We start from the raw sequence: 23,604 nt of genomic DNA on the forward strand, positions 1-23,604 counted from the left end.
AAAATAATATTTTGTCAAGTAGAAAAATTAAAATTAAATTTCATAGTCACTAAATAATAATTTATATATATTTATATTTATTTAGTTATAAGATAAATAATCGATTACGACGTAAACTTAATTGCTCTTGCTGTATTAGTCAGTTATCGACATACCAGTATACAACTGAGTTTCGTCACTTTTCGTTGTCCATAAATTGTAAATATGTCAATACTAAGTTGTCAGTATTAAGTTGCTTCAAATATGCCCCAATAACTTCAGTTGACGTCGAACGTTCGTTCTCAGTCTTTAAAAATATGTTAACATATAAACGACACAGCTTCAAGAGAAGAAAAACTTGAAATGCATAATATGATTATTCATTTTAATAATAAATAAAATTTTAAAAATTAATTAAGTTCAGAAATTTTTTAAAAATTTTTTATTAAGTATTTAAGTAATTAATTATTATAAGTTTTATTGTACATTTTAAATAAATAAAAATTTCTTGCATATTTTTTTACATATTTTCATGATTTTGACTGCATATTTTTTGCATATTTTCATGATTTTTACTGCATATTAAATTTAATGTATTCTTGTTAATGAGCAAAAAAAAAAAGGTTTTCCTAGTTTGCGTAAAATTGAGGTGGTCCGCGACATATAAAATATTATCGAAGTGGTCCGTGGTGGTAAAAAGGTTGGGAAACACTGTTTTAGATTGATGTACAATAATACAACAATCAGTATTTGAAAATATACAAATTATAAAATAAATGAAGTGGGAATGGTAATTTGATAAAATGTGAATAGATATTTGCTTGCGAGGGAAGTGGACGATTTTTTTTACTTATTCGGGCAGGGCTAAATCGTTGACCCCCTCTATTGAAAAATGACGCCACTGTAATAACTAATAACTAAAAGTGTGGTGATTTCTCACGCCCTATAGCGATATTTAAAATAGTATTGTATCATTAAAAATTATTCAATTTATAAGTTGATGTTGGATTAAATTGGTTAAATAATATTAATTTTTAGTAGACCTAACCATAAATTCATAGGTAGATTGCATACGGAATCATAGCCATACGTACAATAAATCATTTACAACCATCTAAGTTGTATGTTAGTTAACAGCTTAACTTTAAAAAAAAAAAAAAAAATTTACACAATTTAAAATTAATATTTATAGTAATAAACCTGATCGGTGATCTTCAAGTAGGATTTATAATTATTTCCGGATCATCTGCTATAGTTACTAGGCATTATTGAACCCTGAAATATTTTAAATATTTAATTATTTCAATGCATGATAAACTACTCGTATAACTATGTTATTCAAATTTAATTTGTAACAATAAGTATATAAATAATACAAATTATATTTACGATAAATTTACAGATAGCAGACAGTGATATGAAATATCTACCTAAATATTGTTATGTATTAAGCATTTATTCAATTTACAGGCTTAAATCAGAGCCGGTAGGATTATTAATAATTGGTACTGCATTATGACAAGAATATTTTTGGTTTTTTGTTATAAATAAAACATATTTAGAATTTAGATACCTAATATAATATAATAAAACTGATTTGATATTATTAACATTTGAACATAACATAAATTATAGTTTATATATAATCTGTATTATAGATATAAAGCTATATATAGAATGCGAATAATATAGGCTAAACCACAACATAAATATAAATTTATTCTATTTTGAAACAAAATTCTTTAGTAAAAATTATGTACCTAACAATGAGTTATTAGCAATTAGCGAGCAGCGACTGTATACTAATAACTAATAAGTATAATAGCTAATAACCAGAAGTAAACACGAATTGCGGACTACGGCCGTCTGTCTCGGGCTCAGTCAGTGATCACTATTCGGTATTCGCAATTACAATTTATGTAATCAATAATAAGCGTAAAATTCACGAGAGCAACGGTGGTAATCGCCTCCTATACTTTGCTTATAAGGAGGGCAACAACCCCGTACACGACTATAAAGGGAGTAAAATATAATATTTTTACGTAAATATAGGATTTCGGCATTTCGATTAAGTGTACCTATAAAAATTGTTTTATTATTATAGTTGATGAGTTATGACGTCTAGTCAACCTAATTAAAAATATGGTAAGACCTGGGCAAAATTACAACATAAGCTTTTTCAATGGCTTTCTACTCTTAAATATGTCCTTATTAAAATATCAAAAATCCGTCAAAATCCAATTACAGGAAATAAGTGTAATTACCTACCTAAGTATAAATAAAGGGCAGTATGTTTTTTTATTCATTCTTTAATTATATTCATACATTTGTTTGAATTAATCAAAATAACAAATTATTAATTTTACATCTTATTTCAGATATTTAAACATTCACTATTTAATATTATGTTATTATTTTAAAATACAATTGTTTAATTTGACATTGTTAATTTTATATCAAGTTGTTTCCAAGCAACCCGAAAGTTATGTATTGTCACCGTTGTTAATATATTTTGCTTATCTCCTTTTAAATTAGGTTATTGATAGTTTAAACAAAGAAAAAGTTAAGCTACAATATTCAAAGTTGAGTAAATTGTGGTTTGAATAACAATGAATGATCGAAACAATACGTAAACTCATTAAAGCAGATAGAAATGGTGCACGAGACTTGCATTTAGAAGCAATAAAATAATTTTTCTAATTTTTACTGCATCGGGTCATCATAATTATTTAAAACCAGCATAATCTATATTTACAAAATATGCTCATATTACCTGTTCAAAATTCCAAAGTATATGAGTTATGTGAAAATAGACTTCATGTTATTAGAAGAAGTGATCAAAATTGGGCTGGGATTGGTGCAGATCTTGTTATAGAACAGGTTTTAATGCCATCTCTTAAAACCAGAGGGAGGTAACTCAAGGTGTTGGATTTTCAGAAATTTAAAAAGCTAAGTAGCTACTTTCTATGCCAAATGCCAATATGCTCTAATAATAATTTGGCGATGCAAGGCTTTAGTAAAGTATCATTTACAACGAGCGATCAACACAAAGATATCGGAGAATCAAGAATAACTAGAGATAACAACGATTATCATTAAGTCCTGGAGAAATTGTTTGTAGTTTTCTCTTTTAGGCCTAATTTATTACAACTTATGAACATTTGTTCTGAAGTTACAGCCAATTCTGGTGTTAACATTCATATGATGTATATTGGAGGAATATATTAAAAGAAATGAACGATAAACCTATCTTTTTATATTGCTTTAAAAGAACAGATATAAAGTTAATAATATATATATATATATATATTGTTAATACAATGGGATCTTCAAATACTATTAAAATTGGTATTAGTGAAAACACAGACATTGATCCAGCACTATTATTTTAAAGAATGATGACAGTTGCTACAGGTAGTAACATGAATCTATTGATATCATGAAACACGAACTTAGTACTTATCTTACAGCACTTTTTGAAACACTCGAAGTTTTAAGAAAAGCAGAAAACTGGCCAACTTAACTAACGAAAAAAAAAATAAGAATGATATACCTACATTCTTTTGGCAAGTACATTTTAAACGAAGGGTCATTATTACATTGTATTGTTTGGCGTAAAGATACCACTTATCAAGGTATTGTAAATCTGTATGCTACTTTTGTCATACAATTCTACGGAAAAGCTATTGTCTTCAATGGTTATGGTGATACTTCACCTACAATATAACATACAGGCGTCGAAATAAAGGTATTGAAAGTGCATTTATAAATGTTCACCTTGAAATGAAATTGACATAAAACATTTTTGACTGACGATAGAAATAAACAGCTCATAAAATTGGTGTTAATTGGTGAAATGTTAGTCAAATATGGATGTACAGTATATTATATTTCTGGTGATGCTGATTTTTCTATTATAAATAATGCTATATTGTCGTCTAAAAACTGTAATACAACTGTTGTAGGAGAAGATACCGATTTATTAATTCTACTTTTATATCACGCTAAGAATTATGAAATTGAATTATATTTCCGCTGTAATATAACTCGTAAATTCATCTAAAAATCAAATCTAAGATATAATTGATATATTAATTTCACTCGGTAATGATATTTCTAAATACCTACTATTTATACAAGCCTTTACTAGATGTAATACAACTTCAAGAATATTTAGCACTGGGAAATCTAAAGCAATGAATAAATTAATACACGATCAAGAACTACAATCAATATCAATTAATATTTATTGATTTTTTATTAAAAAAAATGTATTTATTAAATATTTATTTATTTATTAAGTACCTATTTATAATCTTTTTTTATTATTTTTTATTAAACATGATACGTTGTGCGTGTAAATCGAATAATTTTTGACAATAATAAAACGTATGATAATTCACTTTTCGAAAGCGATGAAGATTTGTATTGTAATTTTGCCAAGGTTTTATGATTAATTGACTAGACGAGGTACGCACACAAAAAAAATTTCGAGGGACGGGGGTTCATAAAAAAATGTATAATAATCAATATTTATCAATGAATGATGATATAAATTAACGGGCGGGACCATTTTCCTCCAAAAACGAGATACCGTTTTCCTCCACATTATTTTTGACTAAAATTATGTCTATTTTCCTCCAATATTTTAGTCAGTGTTTTTATTATAAAAATAGAGTATGGCTAGGATTACATTTTGCGGGTATTTGTTGATTAAATTCAAGTCGCGTTTTTATCGGCTAGGGAAAAACGCTAGTCCAAGAGTCCGACAGCACACGCGGTTTATAACAGTCGATTTTAACTTTGATTAAGCCTAATAAAGATACGTACATAAAATTTATGGATATATACGTATATACTTATATTGTGTATCATCAATACAATTGTCACTGATTATTATGATTATACACATTGAGATAGACAGACACGCGAATATACTAAATACTCGTATCAATAAGACTATATTTGTAGTAGTTTACCGTACGCCGAATAGTGTCTATAATGTGTTTTATAGTTAAGCAAGTTTTAATTTTTAACATGTCTGAAAAAGCGACGTTCATTGAGAGTTCTCAAGGAAAACCTTTGATAATTCGTGATAGTTACAAGTATTTCTTAGCATATAAGTTAAAATCTAAATTATCACGTTGGCGATGTTGTTTAACGATTTGCCAAGCAGTTATATACACTGATAAAAATGAAGAAATAGTAGCCGATGAGTTACACAAAAATGTACATAATCATTTGCCATCGCCAAAAAAAGTAAATCGACAAATAGTAAATAATGCATGTAAGCGAAAAGCAATTGACGATTTATTCTCACGACCGAAAAAAAGTGATACTTAAGGAATTAGGACAAAGTTCTGCCGACTGTTCAAATTTTGATGATACCGATATTCATAAAATCAGGAAAAATATTTATGCTGCCCGTCAATCATTGCTGCCGAACCTGCCGAAAAATGTTGAAGAGGTACATTTAGCAATCAACAATATGGACATTAAAACTACTTCCGAAGAATAATTTTTACTCGTTAATGATGATAGTAAAAATGTGTTAATATTTTCTTGTTACCAAAACTTGAAATTTTTATGTGAATCTGAAAATATTTATTGCGATGGTACATTTACATACAGTGTTAAACATTTTAACCAAATGTTTACAATACATGGCTTTAAAAACGGACATTATATACTAGTTGTGTTTTGTCTTCTAGTTAATAAATCCACTGATACATATATTAATACATTTAATCATATTATACTTAAATGCAATGAATTAAAATTGACAATAAATCCAAAATCAATCACAATTGATTTCAAGCAAGCTATTCATGATGCTGTTTCTATAGTATGGCCTGATACACTAATAGTTGGCTGTAGGTTTCACCTGACACAATCATGGTTTCGGAAAATCCAAAATCTCGGTTTAGTTCAATACTATAAGGAAAAAAACTCTGAAATTGGGTCTTGGAAAAGAAACACGTTTGGACTCACATTTCTAAGTCCACAAGAAGTTTCCAAATGTTTTATTGAAGATTTTATGAGTATTATACCAAACGATCAAAGAGTGAGTCAGTACGCTGATTATTTAACTGATACGTATATTTCGGAAAATTCTATATTTCCACCAGTTATTTGGGCAGAATCGTCTTCTTCGTTATCAAGAACCACTAATGCATGCGAGTCTTTCCACTCTCGTTTCAAAGAAAACTTTTATAAAGAAAAGCCTAATATATTTATGCGGCTTAATATCATAAAGCAAACTCAAACAAATATTTATTGTAAAATGAGAAGTATACATGTTCCAAAAAAATCAAAGGATTACCGAGCAAACAAGCGTCGTGGAGCAATCGACGATGCAATTATTAAATTACAAAATGGAGAAATGTCTAGGTATGTACCTAATTACAAAAAGTGAAATAATTATTCATATTATATCTAATTTTTATTTTCTTCCAACAGGTATTCATTTGTTGCTGAGATGTCTTATAATTATAAAAAAAATTAATATTATTTACTGCAGTGATTTTACTATATTTTATATCTTTTATTTAACATTTTATATTATTAACTAATTTATTATTTTATTAATAGATTCATGCATTTTTATCGACATGCATACTTTTTTATTATATTCATTATCTTTTTACTATATTTTATATTTTACATATTGTCTGGTTGCGTTATCACCAATCCCTTTTTATTAACTAATTTTTTATTATTATTTTATTTATTAATTGATGCATTTTTATTGACGTGAGTACTTTTTATTATATTAATTCTCTTTTTAGTCACCTGCCAAGTTCAGCGCGTACGGTGTATTATTATATTACAATTATTATACTTTAAAATTTAAATATTTGATTTGTTATTTTTTTTTTTAATTTAAGATTCTGATAAAGAATGACGATTTTATTATTTTATTTATTGGAGAAAAATGGACAGTGGAGGAAAACGGCATTTCGTTTTTGGAGGAAAATGGCTACGGCCAAATTAACAACACAAATATTAATTTTCGGGGGGGGGGGGGGGGGGGGTGAATCCCCAACCCCCCCCCCTTGTACGTGCCTGGACTAGACTACATAGAAATGTTCTTCAAAACAATTTATTATTTAAATATGGATAGAGATAAAGTACCACAAATTACGATTATTTAATATAATATACACTTATAGTCCGTGTACCGATAGAATATGGCCGTTTCGTGCATGCAAATGACACAACTGTGGTCTATGGGTCGATCTTATACCCATTTCACTCTAATTGTTTATGATACGTCACGTGTAAGTAATTATAGTAACTTTCTTTAAAATCTTTGGATTTATGCAAAATAGGAAATGTGTTTATCACCAAATACTCTACAAGAAAAAATGCTATTGCATTGAAATCAATATGATTTTATACAAAATTTTTATAAATAAATTTAACTAAACAACTTTATATTATTTAATGAAAATATTTTTTTAGTTTTAACTGTAACCAATAAAAAAAATTAGAATAATATCTACAAGCTAATGTTTTTTTTTTTTTATTATTTGTCCCCGAGCTAAAATTTTAATTCGGCACCTATTTAATCAATTATATAATACAGTTTACTTTATTTTTTGTTGCATTAAAAAAAAAATGTTATTTAATTATTATAAATTTAAACTGAAGAAAATTAAAGATGGTACAGAAAAGTGTCACATAATTTGTCATATTATGAGCTCCTGAGTTAGGAAATGATAAAACTCAAATAAAGCTTAACTTTTTTAAAATTAAGATAATACTATAATACTATTATATTATTATAGAGTATTAAATTATCTCAATTAATTATATAATTTTATTTAGTTTATTTATTAACTTCTATTTGATAAAATTTAAATTATTTTGAAATTAGATTCTATCTAAATATATGTATAGGTTTAAACTAAAAAGCAATCAGTAACTTTTAAATTTAATATGTTGTATAGTGTATAAAGAAAATTTGCTCTAGATATTACAATATTATTTTATGCTAAATAAACTTGTGTAATTAAGTTTCAATAATATTATTTTATAAAGTTAAGCTATGGATAACTCCTATCTATTTATTTAATTTTTTTATTGTTCATCACAAGCAGTAATACATAGATTTGTACTAATATAAATATGTTTTTTTTTATACAAATAGTATTCAATTATTTAATACTGTTTAGAAAGATATTTACTCCTACTTACACATAAAATTCTAGATCAGGACTAGTAAGTCTCCATTCAAATTGGAATTCAACCATTTGTGTAATTTCATACTTTGCATCCTATTTTAGTCCTGAAAATATGTTTATGTATCTATTTTGTAATTTGATTTGAAATATTGAGTAAGAGTTAAAACAAAAATGTATTTGTATTTAAAAAAAATTAAAAAATAATAAAATATTAGTACATACACACCATTATTATGACTGCTCGATGTCTTGGATATAATTTTAACAGATGGCTCTTTTGGCATAGTAATCATTTGGTTTCCATTTAATCCGTGTTGTAAATTAACTGTTTTAATAGTAGAGTTGACTGTTTTGTTTAAGCAAATATTTTTTGGAAATTTAGTAGAACAATTTTTAACTCGACAAACATCTTCATTTTTCATTAATGATGTAGTAGCTATATGTGGAAGAAGTGGAGAGTTCTTATAAAGGACATTTTTTTCCGAGTTTATTGTAAAGAACACACGTGGAACAGATGAATTTTCATTTTTAATTGAGAAGGGTATTTTCAACAAGTCATTAGGTTTTGAAGAAACTGCAGTTGAAGTATTTTTAGCATTCAGCTTAACATAGTTAGGTGCATGAATTTTTTTTAAACGTTTTTTTCGAGGGTTAATACAATTTGTATTTAGTTTTGAGGATCTTGAAATTCTTGTATGAACGATACAAGGGGTATCTAAATATTCACTTTTAATTGATCTAAGATTTTTGCGAGAGACTTTAGATGTTGTATACACGGGGGTTACACTATTTCTTGTTTTACGTAATTTCACACGGTCAGCAATTGATAAAGAAGGTATGTTTGTTAAATGTATATTAGAATAATCCTCGAAATGAATTTTCACATCTTGGAATTCTGAAGTTTTTGTAGAAGTAGATGTATTTTGACTTGGAACAGGAAACGGTTTTTTGAACCAGTCTTTAGAATTTTTAGGAACTGTAGTTGAAGTATTTTTGATATCACAAACGTTTGACTTGTGATTTGGCATTGTCGTAGTTGGTTCTTTGATCCTTAAAGATATTGTATTAACAATATTTGGAGTATTTACATTTAGAATTGACATTGATCTGCAAAAAAAAAATTAAATCTTAGGTTACAACATATTTATTTTATCAACTGTAGCTATATATTATTTATTTGAACATATTTTGCCTATCATTTTGTGTGATGAAAATATAAAACTTAAAGTTACATAATATTTTATTGTAATTGGCTATTAATAATTAGCATTTAAAGCATTTAATTTGCAATGATTTTGTAATGATTTATGCAAACATTTTTAGAAAGTTCTTACAGTATTAAAAATTATTATTTATTTTTACATTATTTTAAAAATGTATTTGTTTTTATTTATTATTGTGATTTGTAACAATCATACAATTGTTCTTATAAACATTTTAAGCAGTCTTGAAATATATATATTAAACAGTTAAAAAATCAATATTCTATTTAATTATTTATATTCATATTCCAAATGTCTGTAAGTTAAATATTTTTCATTGTATTCATTTTTTTTTTAATTATCATTTTGCAAATTAATCGAAAAATAATATCATTTGAAAACAACAAATTTGATGATAAATGATAAATAATTAATATAGTTGAATGCTGTAAGTTTAGAAATTTAATTAATTCATGAGGATTTTTACTAACACTTTTGTAAAAATTATAAAAATAGTATCTTAACTATATTCATTCCAATATGTGTTTTTAAAATAATAAATAATTTTGTTAAGTTTAATTCTGGACTTCATGCTGGGCTTGGTTGCATAAAAAATTTCCAAATATTCATTATATCAATAGCAAGCTAATGCTTCTTTAAACATATTTAGTGACTCATTAAAATAGCAATCTCAATGGTTTTATCAAGTTGATTGTCAACCTGAATCCAACTAAATAGAACCATGGAAAATACATAAACAATTTGATTTAAAATATGTTTTTTTTTTTTTTAGTGTATTGAGAGCCTAAATTGAGACACTCATAATCTATTTTACATTAACTCACTTACTCAGTATTTTCAATCGCAGTTAATTTACTGGTACTTGATTGGGTTATTTTATGACTGCTGATGATATTTTTTTGAGTTGAACTATTCACCAATGCAATTAAATTTTCGATTTTACTTTCACATAATGAAGAAGAATTTTGACGTACACTATTTGATGCTTCTTCTAACAAATTTTCTAATTTATCAATATCTGTAGCATTGATAATTGCATCAACTACTGAATGAAAATAAGTAATTTTAAGTACTGCGGGTATGAACAATAACTTCCAACATTCAACTATATTGGGATCAGTATGAGAACCTTCTCCGATTAATTCTGATATTTTATAATAACAAGAACAAAATGTATCTGATTCCAAAGTTGTTTGGACTTTATTGTAATTAACATTTTTATCATTTGTAACTTCCCATTGTAATTTTTTAAGTTTTGACAATAAAACATTACTTTTCTGAAATATATTACTACTTAACATTTTAAGACCAATGAATAAGCTTAAAATAATCATTAAAAATCCATGTTCGTAGTCGGAATCTTCAAAAATTGATATTAAATTAATAATATTTGTTTGCAACATTTTATCAAGTTTTTTAAAATAATTAATGTACAGGACTGATAGCTTATGAACTTTCTGAGTCATAACATGTTTGTCTTTCCAACTTAATATCAAATTTACTCGTGATATACAATGCATGTTTGTTAACATATTCATAAATAGTATGTTGTTATTAATAACCAAAGTATCTTGTACAGTTTTATTGAAGTATTTTTTATGTAATTGTTCAAAACATAGTAATGTTAATTTCTTAGTGCCTAATGATGGAAAAACGAAAGGTGCATTAGTTTGTGAAATATCTATTTTTTCTGTACGAAAATACTTTATGTTACTTCTAATTTTAGCATAATCTGCATTTATTGTATCTACATCACGTATTTTGATTTTACCTAATAAAGACCCCTTGATTTCTGTGGTTCCCTCTTTGTCATTATGGTTTATTATTATACGTTTTTCATCATTTGAAGAATTGGCCTCATTTGTTGAATTCAATCGTTCAGGAAGTGATTTGAGATGAGAATTTCCTGATTTATGTAATTTAGAATATTTAAGTTTTGATTTAAATGTATTGCCATCCTTTGATAGTATTAATTTTGGAATTTCAAACTCTTTATCTTCATCTTCAGTTTTTATTTTTTTACAGTTAGGTTCTCCATTTGTAAGCTCTTCTGTTACTTCAGTTTTTAGTTTCAAACGTTTAGGTACTTCATTTGTAAGCTTGTTATTCTTCTGTTCATTTTCCATCCATATAGGAATCCTAAAGTAAAAATAACATTTTATTATGTTTCTAAAATTATAAAATATGGTTACATAAATTTACATTGAATAAAAAAGTTTCTAATACTTATAGTATAGGTCTTATACATTTTCCTATGTTTATTGTTTTAAATAATATTATATTTTAATGATTATTATATACCTAATTACACGGTGTTATAATAATCTCAATACTTAACAGATATGATTTAAGTTCTAATTACAAGAGGAAACAAAACTTTATCTTGGAAAAGTGTATTCAAAATTGTACTTAAGTATTATAGTATTATTTGTTATTATAAATAATAAATTATAATTTAATATACATACTCAATTCTTTCTAAGGATACATATGGTTCATAATCAAATAAGGAACACAGCATTGATTTCACTGATTCAGCTGACTTCATGGTTGCTTAGTTAATATCTCCTGCAGAAGATAATGAGATACAAACATGTTAATAATAAAGAAGTAATAAAAATGCCTATTATTACTATATACTATTCTTTTCTCAATCAGTTATTCCTACACTCTTACCAAAATTTATTTATAATAAATAAAACCATTTATATTGTTTATTATTATTATATAATAGTTTTTAAAACATAATTTAAAACATTTATTATTAAAATTATTAATAAAACCTAACCAACTACAACACATTAAAATATTATAAAGCCAACATACAAACAGACAATGTTTGTATCATTAAATTTAATAGTAAGTTAATTCACTCTACTATTAGTGCTAAAAACATAATATTGATTAAAAATTAAAATGAACAAAAATGTGATGTTGCACTTGGATCAGCGAGAAAAAACAAGAGTGCTAATATTCTTTTAAAATAATATTGTCTTAATTTAAAGTATCATTCATTATTGATTAATTTTATTTTAAATTTAAGTTTGCATAATTTTCTAATTATTTCTTATTTCCTTTGTAGATGAAATATGTAATGACAACTCTTACATCTATTTTCAATGACACAAAAATCTGAATATTTAAATAGATATAAATATGAAACTACTAGCATGATTAAAGTAAAAATTATAAGAAACAAATCTTGAAATAATATTCTAAAATTTTATTCAAGTAATATACTACTAATTGTTATCATAAATTATTAATAATGTTTTATACATACGGAATTTTTTCTAATACCATAAATTGTGTATAATCAGTAAAGGAACACAACATTAGTCTCATAGATTTAACCGGCTTCATGTTCATTTAGTTAATATATTCTGTAATAAGAAAATAAGTAACATTATACAAATAAAATATTAATTATTAGAAAGACTAAAATCAATTTGTAAAAATAAATATATAGGTTTAAGTAATATAAATTTTTTACATATGTTAAAATTATTTTTATTCATATATTTATAATAAATAAATGTTTGTAAATTAGCTATTAAAAATTTTAACATATCACAAGTTTATAAGCAGCTAAATAAAATTTAACAATTTAAAAATGTTAATTATATCACAGACAAATTTAAATATTTTTAAAAAGTCTACATAAAAACAAAAATAATGTTCATAACTTTGTTAAATAATAGGTTGATTTACTTTAACGACACAAAATTGATTCAACTGAACTGCAATTTATTATGTTGCACTTGGATGTGAGAAAAAAAAATGTTATGACAACTTCCTCTTATCAATTATACATTTTTAAGGGCAAAATATAAAATTAGATAATAATCTTCATACAATTATGTATACTTGCCAAATTAAGGCTTAAATCTGATTAAATTTATAGACTGAAAATGAAGTCACTTAATACATAAATAATAAAACATTAATATATATTATTTTATGATTTTATCAAAAATTTCTAACCATAAAAAAAAATTAGACACAATTAACAAGCACTGGATTATATCTTAAAAAGATTCCATACCACCTAATGTTGTCTCTATCTTACAAATGTAAAATATAGCAGTGTTGTTCAGTGGTTCCATGTAAGTTTAGTAATCTTTAATAATAGAGTAAACTGGCCACCAATTGACAGACTTAAAGGTAAGAAAATTTCTAGTGTTTTACTTGGGTTTGTTTTTTTTTTCAATATTTTAATTAGTAAGCAAATTAAGAGAAATTTTAAATGACAATATTTTACACTCATAACTTGCATAAAAATTAAAATATTACAAAAAAATGAAAACACAGATAATTTTCTTATGTTTGAGTTTGATGACAGATTGATTCGTGTTACCTATTAGTAAAGAGTTAGTATTATAATAGAGTTAGCCTGTGCTGTATCTGGAATTTTAGCTAACACATTTGAAAAATAATTTTTAAGTGATGACAAAGTACATACTACAATATATACACATAATTTTATTATATCTATTAAACTAGATAATTTTATAAATGGCAAGTGACAAATCCCCTCTCCTAATTGCATATATGCCTGTCTAATGCCTACTAGAGGCCACTTGTAATTGGTTGGATGAAAGTCCTGTGTTGGGTATGCTAAGTCCTCTTGAAGTTGGACCAATATGTGATATATTAATAAAGCTAAAAGTTCAAAATTAGTGCAATGTAACATGTAATATACAATGGTATTGCTAGCTTATAACGAGGAGATTCTTTTTAATGTGTCAAGTCAAATGTAGTTAACATGTTTATGCTACAATATTTACTGCAAGCTAATGCTTGTAACATGTATACTTTTAAACCTTATAAGTACAATTTTGGAGAAAAATGTTTTGTTTATTTATAAATATAGTGAAAAAACATATAAGGAGGTCGTCATTTACTTCATGAGTGAAGTGATTTTCTAATAATTTGTCTCCATTGGGAATTGAAATGTATTAAGTAGTATCATAGACCATAGTTTGTTATTTGTAAAAATAATAAGAACCTATATGTTTATGTATAACGATTAACAATTGGTTTAAATGTAGAATTGGACAAAACAAAAAATAAAATCATCACTCACTGCTAACAGCTTTATACTCAATATTGTGGTAATTACTATTAATTACTAATTTATTTATTGATCTTTATTGATCTGTATCTTGTGTATCATAAGTAGTCTTAAAATAAAAAACTATAATTTGCAATTAACAAGTTGTTTAGGGCGTTTGTCTTATGGCTTGAATTATGTAGGTACCTACCTATATGGTGTGATCAAAACACAGAATGTCATTAAAAAGGTGTAAATGAAAATCAGCAATGCCATATGTAGTGTGCTGGCGATGAAAAACAAAAACCACAGGCATATGGATGGATTTTAATGGTAAAAATAATTGTTATGTCATAATACCCGCCATGCAAATTAATGAGAAATATTTAAATTTTAAGGCCTAATGAATAAAAATAGTTGACAGATGATAGCATACATTACCTACCCATAAAAATCGTTGTGTTGCCGGAGAGTACATCATAAAACATGAATTGTAATCGTGCAGAGACCGGGAGACGAATCGTGCATAGACATTATACGGAACTTAGCGCGGGGACTTTGGACGACTGCTCGTAGGAAAATCGACATTCCACAGCGCAGCGACCAAAAACAAAGGCCGCAATCAGATCGGTAAACGCGATCGCAGTGATGATAATATTATTATTACGTAGTTGAACGCCTCGTGAAAAATCCGGAGACGAATAATTACGGCTTCTGGAACGTGTTGCTGCGTGTTTACTCTGCTCGGGGACAAAGTAGACGGACAAGAAAACGTCGAGAACAAACGGAAAGTCGGCAACGGCGGCGGCGGCGGCGGCAGCGGCGGTGGCGCAACTACCGACTGATCGCTGATTAGACGCTGCCGCCGAGCGCTGGCCACCGCGACGAGCGACGCCGTTGGACGCGGTACAAACGCCTCTCGGGCACCCGTCGTGCGGGAACAGCACAATATCAACGGCGGCGGCGGCGGCGGCAGCTGTTGCCCGCGCGCCGCCGCCGCGGAAATTCGAAACGTGACGTCATTCGGACGTTGCCAGATCTCGTTTTTCGGGTTAATATCTGTTCAGCCGCCGTGTGTTTATCGCGCACTCGCTCTTCGTCCTCTCCTCCTCGCTGTCGGCACTCGGCCGCGGCAATACAGTGTACATCGCCCGGGCAAACTTGAAATCCGGGTTATGGATATTATCGATTTTCCCGTCGCCGCCGCCGAGTGCGATAACCGACGAGCGGTGTTCGGAAAGCGTTGTTGCTTTTCTCAGAAAATACAGAAAATAACGACGAGAGCAGTAGGTGTGTAAAACGGTTACACGGGGAACGTGCGGCGGCGACGACGATCGTCGCGCTTACAATTTATCAGTTTCATTACCGTTTGATATGTTATTATAATATGATCATCGCCGTATAAGCGTATTTGTATAGTTTATAGACAATAGTTGTACAGGTACTACGACAGTATTATTACGGTCCAAACGTTTGCCAACCGGTCCTGTTAAATGTTTACTACGTTATTCGTGTTTCGAAATGAAATTTCGACGATCGACTGCAAAAAAAAATAACGCATCGCACACCGCGACGAGCTGATCCGAGCTCATTATTTTAATTAAAAAATTTCGAGTCTGTAATCCACACGAAATCGTCAATTAATAATATACCTACCTAGTGATCGGATTACGATTGTTGGCGGCGGTATTCAGAATAGTAAGTGATGGATATATTTTCGTTCGGTGAACGAATGTCTATAGTAGCTGATGTTACTTGATTTTTCGTTCAAAATGTTCGATTATTTTGATCGGATTTTACATTTGAGCTGCAATTGACTGTTGGCTGTTGACTGTTAACTATTTTAAACCGTGTTAACACTCACTAGCTGTTTCGTAAAGTGTAGCTATCGTCGTGAGAATAATAATAGTGTAAAAAATGGATCTATGTATATCAAAAAAGTTCGAGACTGAGAAAGCTAAGCCATACATATTAGTAAATGGTCATAAATATAGGGAATATAAAATACTTAAAAACGTAGGAAGTATCGGTGTACTAACAAAAATTGTCAACGAGTACCTATATAATGTGTTGACAATAATGTTACGAAAGTTCTTAGCATGCTTAATGAACACAATCATGATATTATTTCGGAAAATATCGTTAGTAGACAAATAATGAATTCTCGAATTAAAAGAAAATGTGAAAACGACTTATTCACAAGGCCGAACAAAATAATTGTAACTCAAAATTTTTAACCAAGCCAACAATTTAATTTTGTTGTCAGTCCTAAGCCTGTAAAGTTGAGAAGGAAAATTATTAAGACTTAAGAGTATTAAAAAAAATTACAAATGTCTATAAACTAAGTCCGTCTGTATTTTTAAATAGTGTATTGGAAAATTTTTAGAATATATATATTAGAGCGCAATCGTGTTGCGTTTTATGCAGGTAAAAAAGGTAAGACGGGCACAATAGTGCTGATTGGTCGAGCGCAATTGTATTGCATTTTTTGAATGGAAAAAGGTAAACTGGGCTCAATCGTGGTTCACCGCCTATTACCGATGTCTTAGGTTATATGTACCGCTACTACTACAATGGTGTTCAGTCAGGGAAGGGAAGTAAGCGCCACATGACCGTTCAAAAAGGCAGAAAAATAAAATAATTTAATTCATCATAATATTATATCAATAAGCAATAAAAGTTTTTTTTTATTTTAGATATAAATGATATAATAGGTAGGTATACTCATCAATAATTATAACTACTTCATTATCTATATTATAATTTTATAGTAATTGGTAAAAAAATTAATAAATTAAGGTCATATACCTATGCTATAAATTGACAGAAGAGCTTCAAATTTCATTACCTGGCTCGTATCTAGTGTGTATAGGATGCGGAGTGACCACGATTTTACGCAGCAGTTGGAAGCGCAATATCGCGCTATACCAAACTTTCGATAGTTGGGATTTTTTTTTTTTTATTAAACACAATATAATAATCCTAGTATTGTTTTATAATACTTCATGATTAGAACCAAAAAAAGATTTAGATTTTTATGATAAAGTTACCAATGTATTTATAAAAAAATATGAATGATTTTATTTATAAATAGGTAAATAAATACTATACATTATAAGAAAACTTTTTTTTTGCTTACCTAAATAATTAATAACTTACCTTTATAAGTAAAGATTTTTTTTACGCTTACCCAGTTTCCAATACTACTACACGCCGCTGTCGCTGTGTTGTAGTATTATTAACTATATAATATAGTAGCGGCTGCTATATAACTACCTTACACCTAAGCATTATAATTTTTAACAATTATCTACAAGTAAAACGTTATTTTATATCATGTATTTTTTTATTATTAAGACGAGGCTTATCACAACGTTTTCTGTTGAATTAAAAATGCATTGGTTTATAAAGGAGTAGCAGCTATGTAGGACATAGGTAGGTTAGACGGAGTATACGCCGCGTTTTCATCCGCGGCGGAAAACGCCAGTCGGCTTACATTTTGGCTGGCGAACGCCGAAGTAATAAAAACGCAAAATCCTTATTTTCCATTGTTTTAAATTAGGCGACGTTTACTATAGGAAATACTGATGACGGAAAATACCGCGGAATACGCTGTGTATAATCTCGGTCTTATTTATTATTCGCTTATTAAATCGTTGAATCATAATTTATTAAAATGGAATATTATAGTAGGAAACCTAAAGTGTATTGGCTGTGTATACAGATCATAACATTTGGGAAAGGTTGAAAAGTATAAGAGTCAAATTTATATTTAATATGTATATTATATGTCTTAATTTTCTGAAGAAAATATCGATACGTTAAATTATATACATATAATTATAAATTGATATAGACTATAAACACATCATACGCAATTATATAGTTATATATTATAATATTATATTATTATATTCGTACATGTATGCCGTATGGGAATACCTATACAATAAAGATAATAGGTAATTATTCTGATCCAACATAATATAAGTATGATTTAAAATATTATAACTAATTACTTCTTAGCTATAGGAAATTTGTCTTTTATCACTGTATCAGCAATAATAAGTACCGAATAAATAATCTCATATAGTAGGTATCCTTAGGATTTACAGTGCACCTATATATTTGACAGCGATACTTAGAAGTAAAAATAATAGAACACTCTCATTCGTACTCCTAAAAAGGTATACGGTCGACAAGGACCGCCCGCAATTATTTTGCACACATACATACAATTTTGATACTGGCTCAGGTAAACATTGCTTAAGGGTAGGTACCACCCGTCCACCCATAATATTAGGTAGACAAAGGCTGGGTACGCACCAATGCTGTGAAAAATTGACATGATCCACTGAATGCGACTACAATAACCTAGACGCCCCTTTTGCAGTGCTTTAGTGTGCGTGTTTCGTATTGCACACAACTATATAGAGATTAGAGACCAAACCACCAAACTAATGTTAGTACCTAGGTATTGGCTTATTTTTTAGAAAATAAAAATAAATATGTAATAATATAATGTTATTATAATATATACTTATATTACACCCACTATTACAGTAATTTATACTATTATTTACGTCTTCCATTATTGATTGATGACAAAAAATCAAAAATAGATAGTTATAATATGTAAGAAATTTTTAATTAATATTATGCCACTGGTATTATTGAATAGTAAATAATAATTACATGATGTACTGTCATTATTAAAACAGCCAACAAGTTATCTATTAGGATAGAAAATTATCTTGATATAATGTTATAAGCCTATATTATGACTGCTGACAATCGCTTTTAATGGTCAAAAATATTAATATAATTGGGCTGCAATTCGGATTAGATCTTTTACTTAGATATTTTTAGGACCCAATAAGTATGCAGGCATCGATTTAAATTTAAACGCGATGTGGGATATACAGTGCGTTTGTTTTATACCTATATATGTTTAGATTCCTAAATACACATTTTTCATGACATAGTGGGTATAAAATAAAAGGACAATTTCAGTAATAGGATAATATTTATATAGAGCAAATGGTATAGGGGCGTCTCGGATTTATAATATGGTACTACAATTTTTAAATATCTCATATAGTATTATTACACATATTATTCTTTAAGTCTAAGAATATTTTACTTACATAAAAATCTAATTCTAATGGTTTTAGTTTTAATTGTTTAAGATGAAAACTGAGTTGATTATTACCTATAGCAAAATCAAAGTTTATATTGCTCATTTACATATAATGATGATATAAAATTAGGTTTTTTAGTTTTTAATAAATCTGAATTGGACATATTATGTATGTATACATGTATACATGTAACCTATGTTGTGATAAACTTTTATAATTTTTGTCTGAAATTATTTTCTCTTAAAATGAAAGAGTTAATCTTATTGGTTTGTTATCAAATGTATAAAATAATATAAAGTTTATTGTTTCGAATTTCTTATCCACCATGTAGGGTTTTCTTTTTTCTTGTACTGTTGATTGGTGCTGCTTGATACACTTTTTTCAACAATTTCTGCCCTTCTGTGGTTGGAATTACCCTAGAATGACTTAACTGTTTCTCTTTGAAATCTAAATTGGAGTTTAATTAATTTTTGTTTACTAACATCCCTATAGTAAATTTAATAGGTGAGTAGGTATACTTACCTAAAAAGTATTGTTAAATTTAAATCTTACTAGTACCAAGTTGTTTATTCAATTACACCATCCTTAAGCTATTCAAATCAAAACTTGCATGTAAAAAATAGTCCATGTTGACAGTAGATGCACGGTTACAGCTGTACTTGTAGCTGTAAGTGCGGTAGTTGCTTTGAGTTAATTTCGAGAACTCACAATTTTGACCGGCGAATGGCAATATGACAACATTTTGAAATATATGGTACACCATTAAGTACTGTCTCATAAATGTTAGAATATAATTGTTTTTTGTTTTGTTTAAGTTCAGCGTAGGAATTGAATATTTATTTTTAATTATAAGAAAAAATTAAATTTTTATTCTAACAGTACTAGTTACAAAGGTGTGAGATAAAAAGTTTTATTAGCAATATAATAATAAAAGTTGTGTAATTTCACACATTACATTGATATGAAATAATTGAATTTTGTAAAATAATATTAAATATAAGACGAGATATATTAAATGTAGTAGTAATAATAGGATTTGATTCAACTGAGTCCCGCCAAAAAAAAGTAATAGGTAAATTGAGTCCCTTGTAAAAAAATTAAAGAGGTAAACAGAGTCCCTTTTAAAATATTTACCCTGATAAATTAAAAATTCTTATAATAATTAGTACCTATTGTCTAAATATGTCAACTTTGAATGAATAGTACATAATATAATAATTATATATTATTATTATATTATTTATATTTTTAATTAATTTTGTCAATAATAATAATAGTCAAAAATAATGTCAAATATATAGGTAATACATAATATAATAATTGTTAATAATTAATATTGTCAATAATTATAATAATATTAGATAGATAAATAATACTCTTGATATTAAACGGGTAAATATTTTAATGATACTAGCTTAATAAAGTCATCAAGTCTACTGATATCATTATTTTTGTACTTCGTCATTTTTGTTCTCTTAGTGACTTAGTATATTCTCCTTTTCTATAGTGTGTTTTAATTTTTTGCATAGTTCTTTACTTCTTATTTGAATATATATGTATTAGATAGTATTTCGTTGAGTACATCAATAAAAATATAAATATTTGGATGTGAAGTATAAAATAAACTATTCAGCTTCGCGTGAAATGATTCACAACTATTTGTTGTTTGATTAAATATTGTCGAAAATTAAGTTCAAAGATTAGGCGGGAAAGTAGAATCTGATGCAATGTATGTTTTCAAAATATAATTGGTAAATAATTTTATATTTTCATTTGCAGGAAGCTTTGGCATAATATCTTCAATGAAACAATGGATGGACAGTTGACCTAATATTTCGTATATTTTTTTTAATATAAGAGCCGTATATGACATGTATTTACGTTTTTTCTTTGTAATTCAGAATGTAAAAGTTTAGATGGCTTAGGTGTTAGGTACTTGAAATATTTTCGACAGCTTTTCGTTTGAGACCATTGCTAATATTTGTTGGTTCAAAGTCCATAGCTAGATTTCATTTTTTAACATTTTATGGAATCGAAATTTGTAACCACTAGAAAAAAAAAATTGTTTTATTGTGTCACTTTTCATTACGTCCTTTAATCATTATAATGTTGTTATAAATGAGCTAGTATGATGGCAATAAGTGATCGTGCACGACTGTATGTAAAGGTAGTATTGTAAACTATAATCTATAGCAATCGTGGCTAAATACGATACGATAAGTATCTTATATTAATACGTGACATTGGTGTGCTAATATGCTCGCAATAACTAAATAATGGTGCACGACTGTACGTATAGGTAATTTTGAAAACTAGTCTAATAAGTTTACGAGGGACTCTATTTACCACTTTAATTTTTTTACAAGTGACTTATAGTTTACCGCTTTATCTTTTATACAAGGGATTTATTTCACCGCTTTTGAAAAACAGTAGGTAATATATAGTTTGGGACTTAATTAACCTACGCCCGTATTAATATTATCTGCAGTATATTGTGTAGCGTGTACTACACAGGTTATACTGCTATTATACGAGCTCCCCTACGCAGTAACGTATTGTGTTAAAGAGGGTAGGTCTCCCTAAAACCGACGTCACCAATCTGTGGAACTCACGACGGTGCCGACCGATGACATAGCATCTGTATGCTTAAAACAAGGATGATGGTCGTGTGTACGTTTTATACTGTGCCTGAATCGTTCAAATAATATTATTTATATTATCATTTATTATTTTCATTTTAGTGTTTAACGTTTATCATTAATACTAAAATACACAAATAAGAATTTAATAGTATCGGCAGACAGAGTATTTTTAAATAGAACCAGTTCTAACTATTAAAAAAATTGTACGGTTTAAATATAACTAATTCGAATTACAATATTAAATTACACTATATTTTACACATGATATTACGTGATTTATTTTAGAATTTTAGATAACTGATAAATAACATAAATTATGCACGTTAAAAATACAATTTATAATTAAGTAGTTTTTTTATGTTTGAAATCAGTGGTTTAGCCATAACTTTGGATTGGTATGAGAGGGAAATCGGTATTATTTTTTAAGTCGAAACGCTTGTAAATATAATAATAATAATATTATACTATAATACAAGGTGTTCTTAATGAAATGTAAAATCAACAAATACGAATTGATGTAATTTTTTAATTTAAACAAAAAATAATGATACATAATTTAATCTAACAATTATATTAATTTTGTGAACTAAAAAAGTGGTAATTGCAAGGTCTCGAAGCTTTTTACAATTACGTGTATTATTATTTCCAAATTCCAATAAATAGTGAAAAACTGCTATAAGCAATATGATTATTCTACCTACCTATTATCATCTTATTATTTGATATTACAGACGATTCGGGTGCTACTTGTTTAGGCACGTTTACCTTTTTTACAATTATTCGTTAGTATATAAAAGCACATTTCTCTTCTCACTGTAGTGATATGTTCACATATTATGATTGTAAATTGATTATTTATTGAGTAAAATAAATAACGGTCAAGTTATCGCACACAGATAACCCTTATAACCCAAATATCTTAAATCACTGATGATAGGAACGATTTATATTATTTGGTCACGTAGGATATTATACGTAGTTGTGACAGTGTGACGTAACACATAATATGTGATCTATTTTGTGTGCCACCGAAGACAAAGGATGGTCCAATGAGGGTCTCTGTCGTCAAGGATAAAGACAATTTTTTTAGAAACATGGAGACCTTTGATGGGACCGCCTATGACTCTGACTGGCTTAACCAAATTGTCTCCTCTCATCAGTGCACGAGCACCCACCTAATCGATAAGTGAATGAGCATCAGCCAACTCCAACACACCGGATCCTGCAAGTGACAACTGGGCCTTTTCTTTTTAACGAAAATATAACAGCGGTGTATTTATTTGAATTCGAGTGTTTAAAACCTTTTTTAATCTTATTAAGTCATCTGCGCAATCAAACACAGTTGCGAATAAAGTAAGGTGCATGCGCATCATATTATCT

The 23,604-nt window shown here is 27.9% G+C and overlaps 1 protein-coding gene across 9 annotated transcripts; it reads right to left on the reverse strand.

Moving 5' to 3' along the window:
• Positions 1 to 773: 773 nt before the first annotated feature.
• Positions 774 to 15,387, reverse strand: LOC114126618 (uncharacterized). Of its 9 annotated transcripts, XM_050205952.1 has the most exons (8): positions 14,887 to 15,386; positions 12,672 to 12,771; positions 11,857 to 11,956; positions 11,160 to 11,527; positions 10,217 to 11,027; positions 8,388 to 9,272; positions 8,179 to 8,269; positions 774 to 1,254 (listed from the first exon to the last, which is right to left on the reverse strand). In XM_050205952.1, exons 3-7 carry the CDS (start codon positions 11,934 to 11,936, stop codon positions 8,245 to 8,247), a joined length of 2,169 nt encoding a protein of 722 aa, XP_050061909.1. In that variant the 5' UTR covers positions 11,937 to 11,956; positions 12,672 to 12,771; positions 14,887 to 15,386; the 3' UTR covers positions 774 to 1,254; positions 8,179 to 8,244. The 9 variants fall into 9 exon arrangements, with proteins under 9 accessions (XP_050061909.1, XP_050061906.1, XP_050061903.1 ...); XM_050205949.1 differs by having other exon boundaries at positions 10,217 to 11,527; positions 12,689 to 12,771; XM_050205946.1 differs by having other exon boundaries at positions 10,217 to 11,527.
• Between the last annotated feature and the right edge of the window lie 8,217 nt (positions 15,388 to 23,604).

Source organism: Aphis gossypii, chromosome X (genome assembly GCF_020184175.1).
Source record: "Aphis gossypii isolate Hap1 chromosome X, ASM2018417v2, whole genome shotgun sequence".
Lineage (NCBI taxonomy): Eukaryota > Metazoa > Arthropoda > Insecta > Hemiptera > Aphididae > Aphis > Aphis gossypii.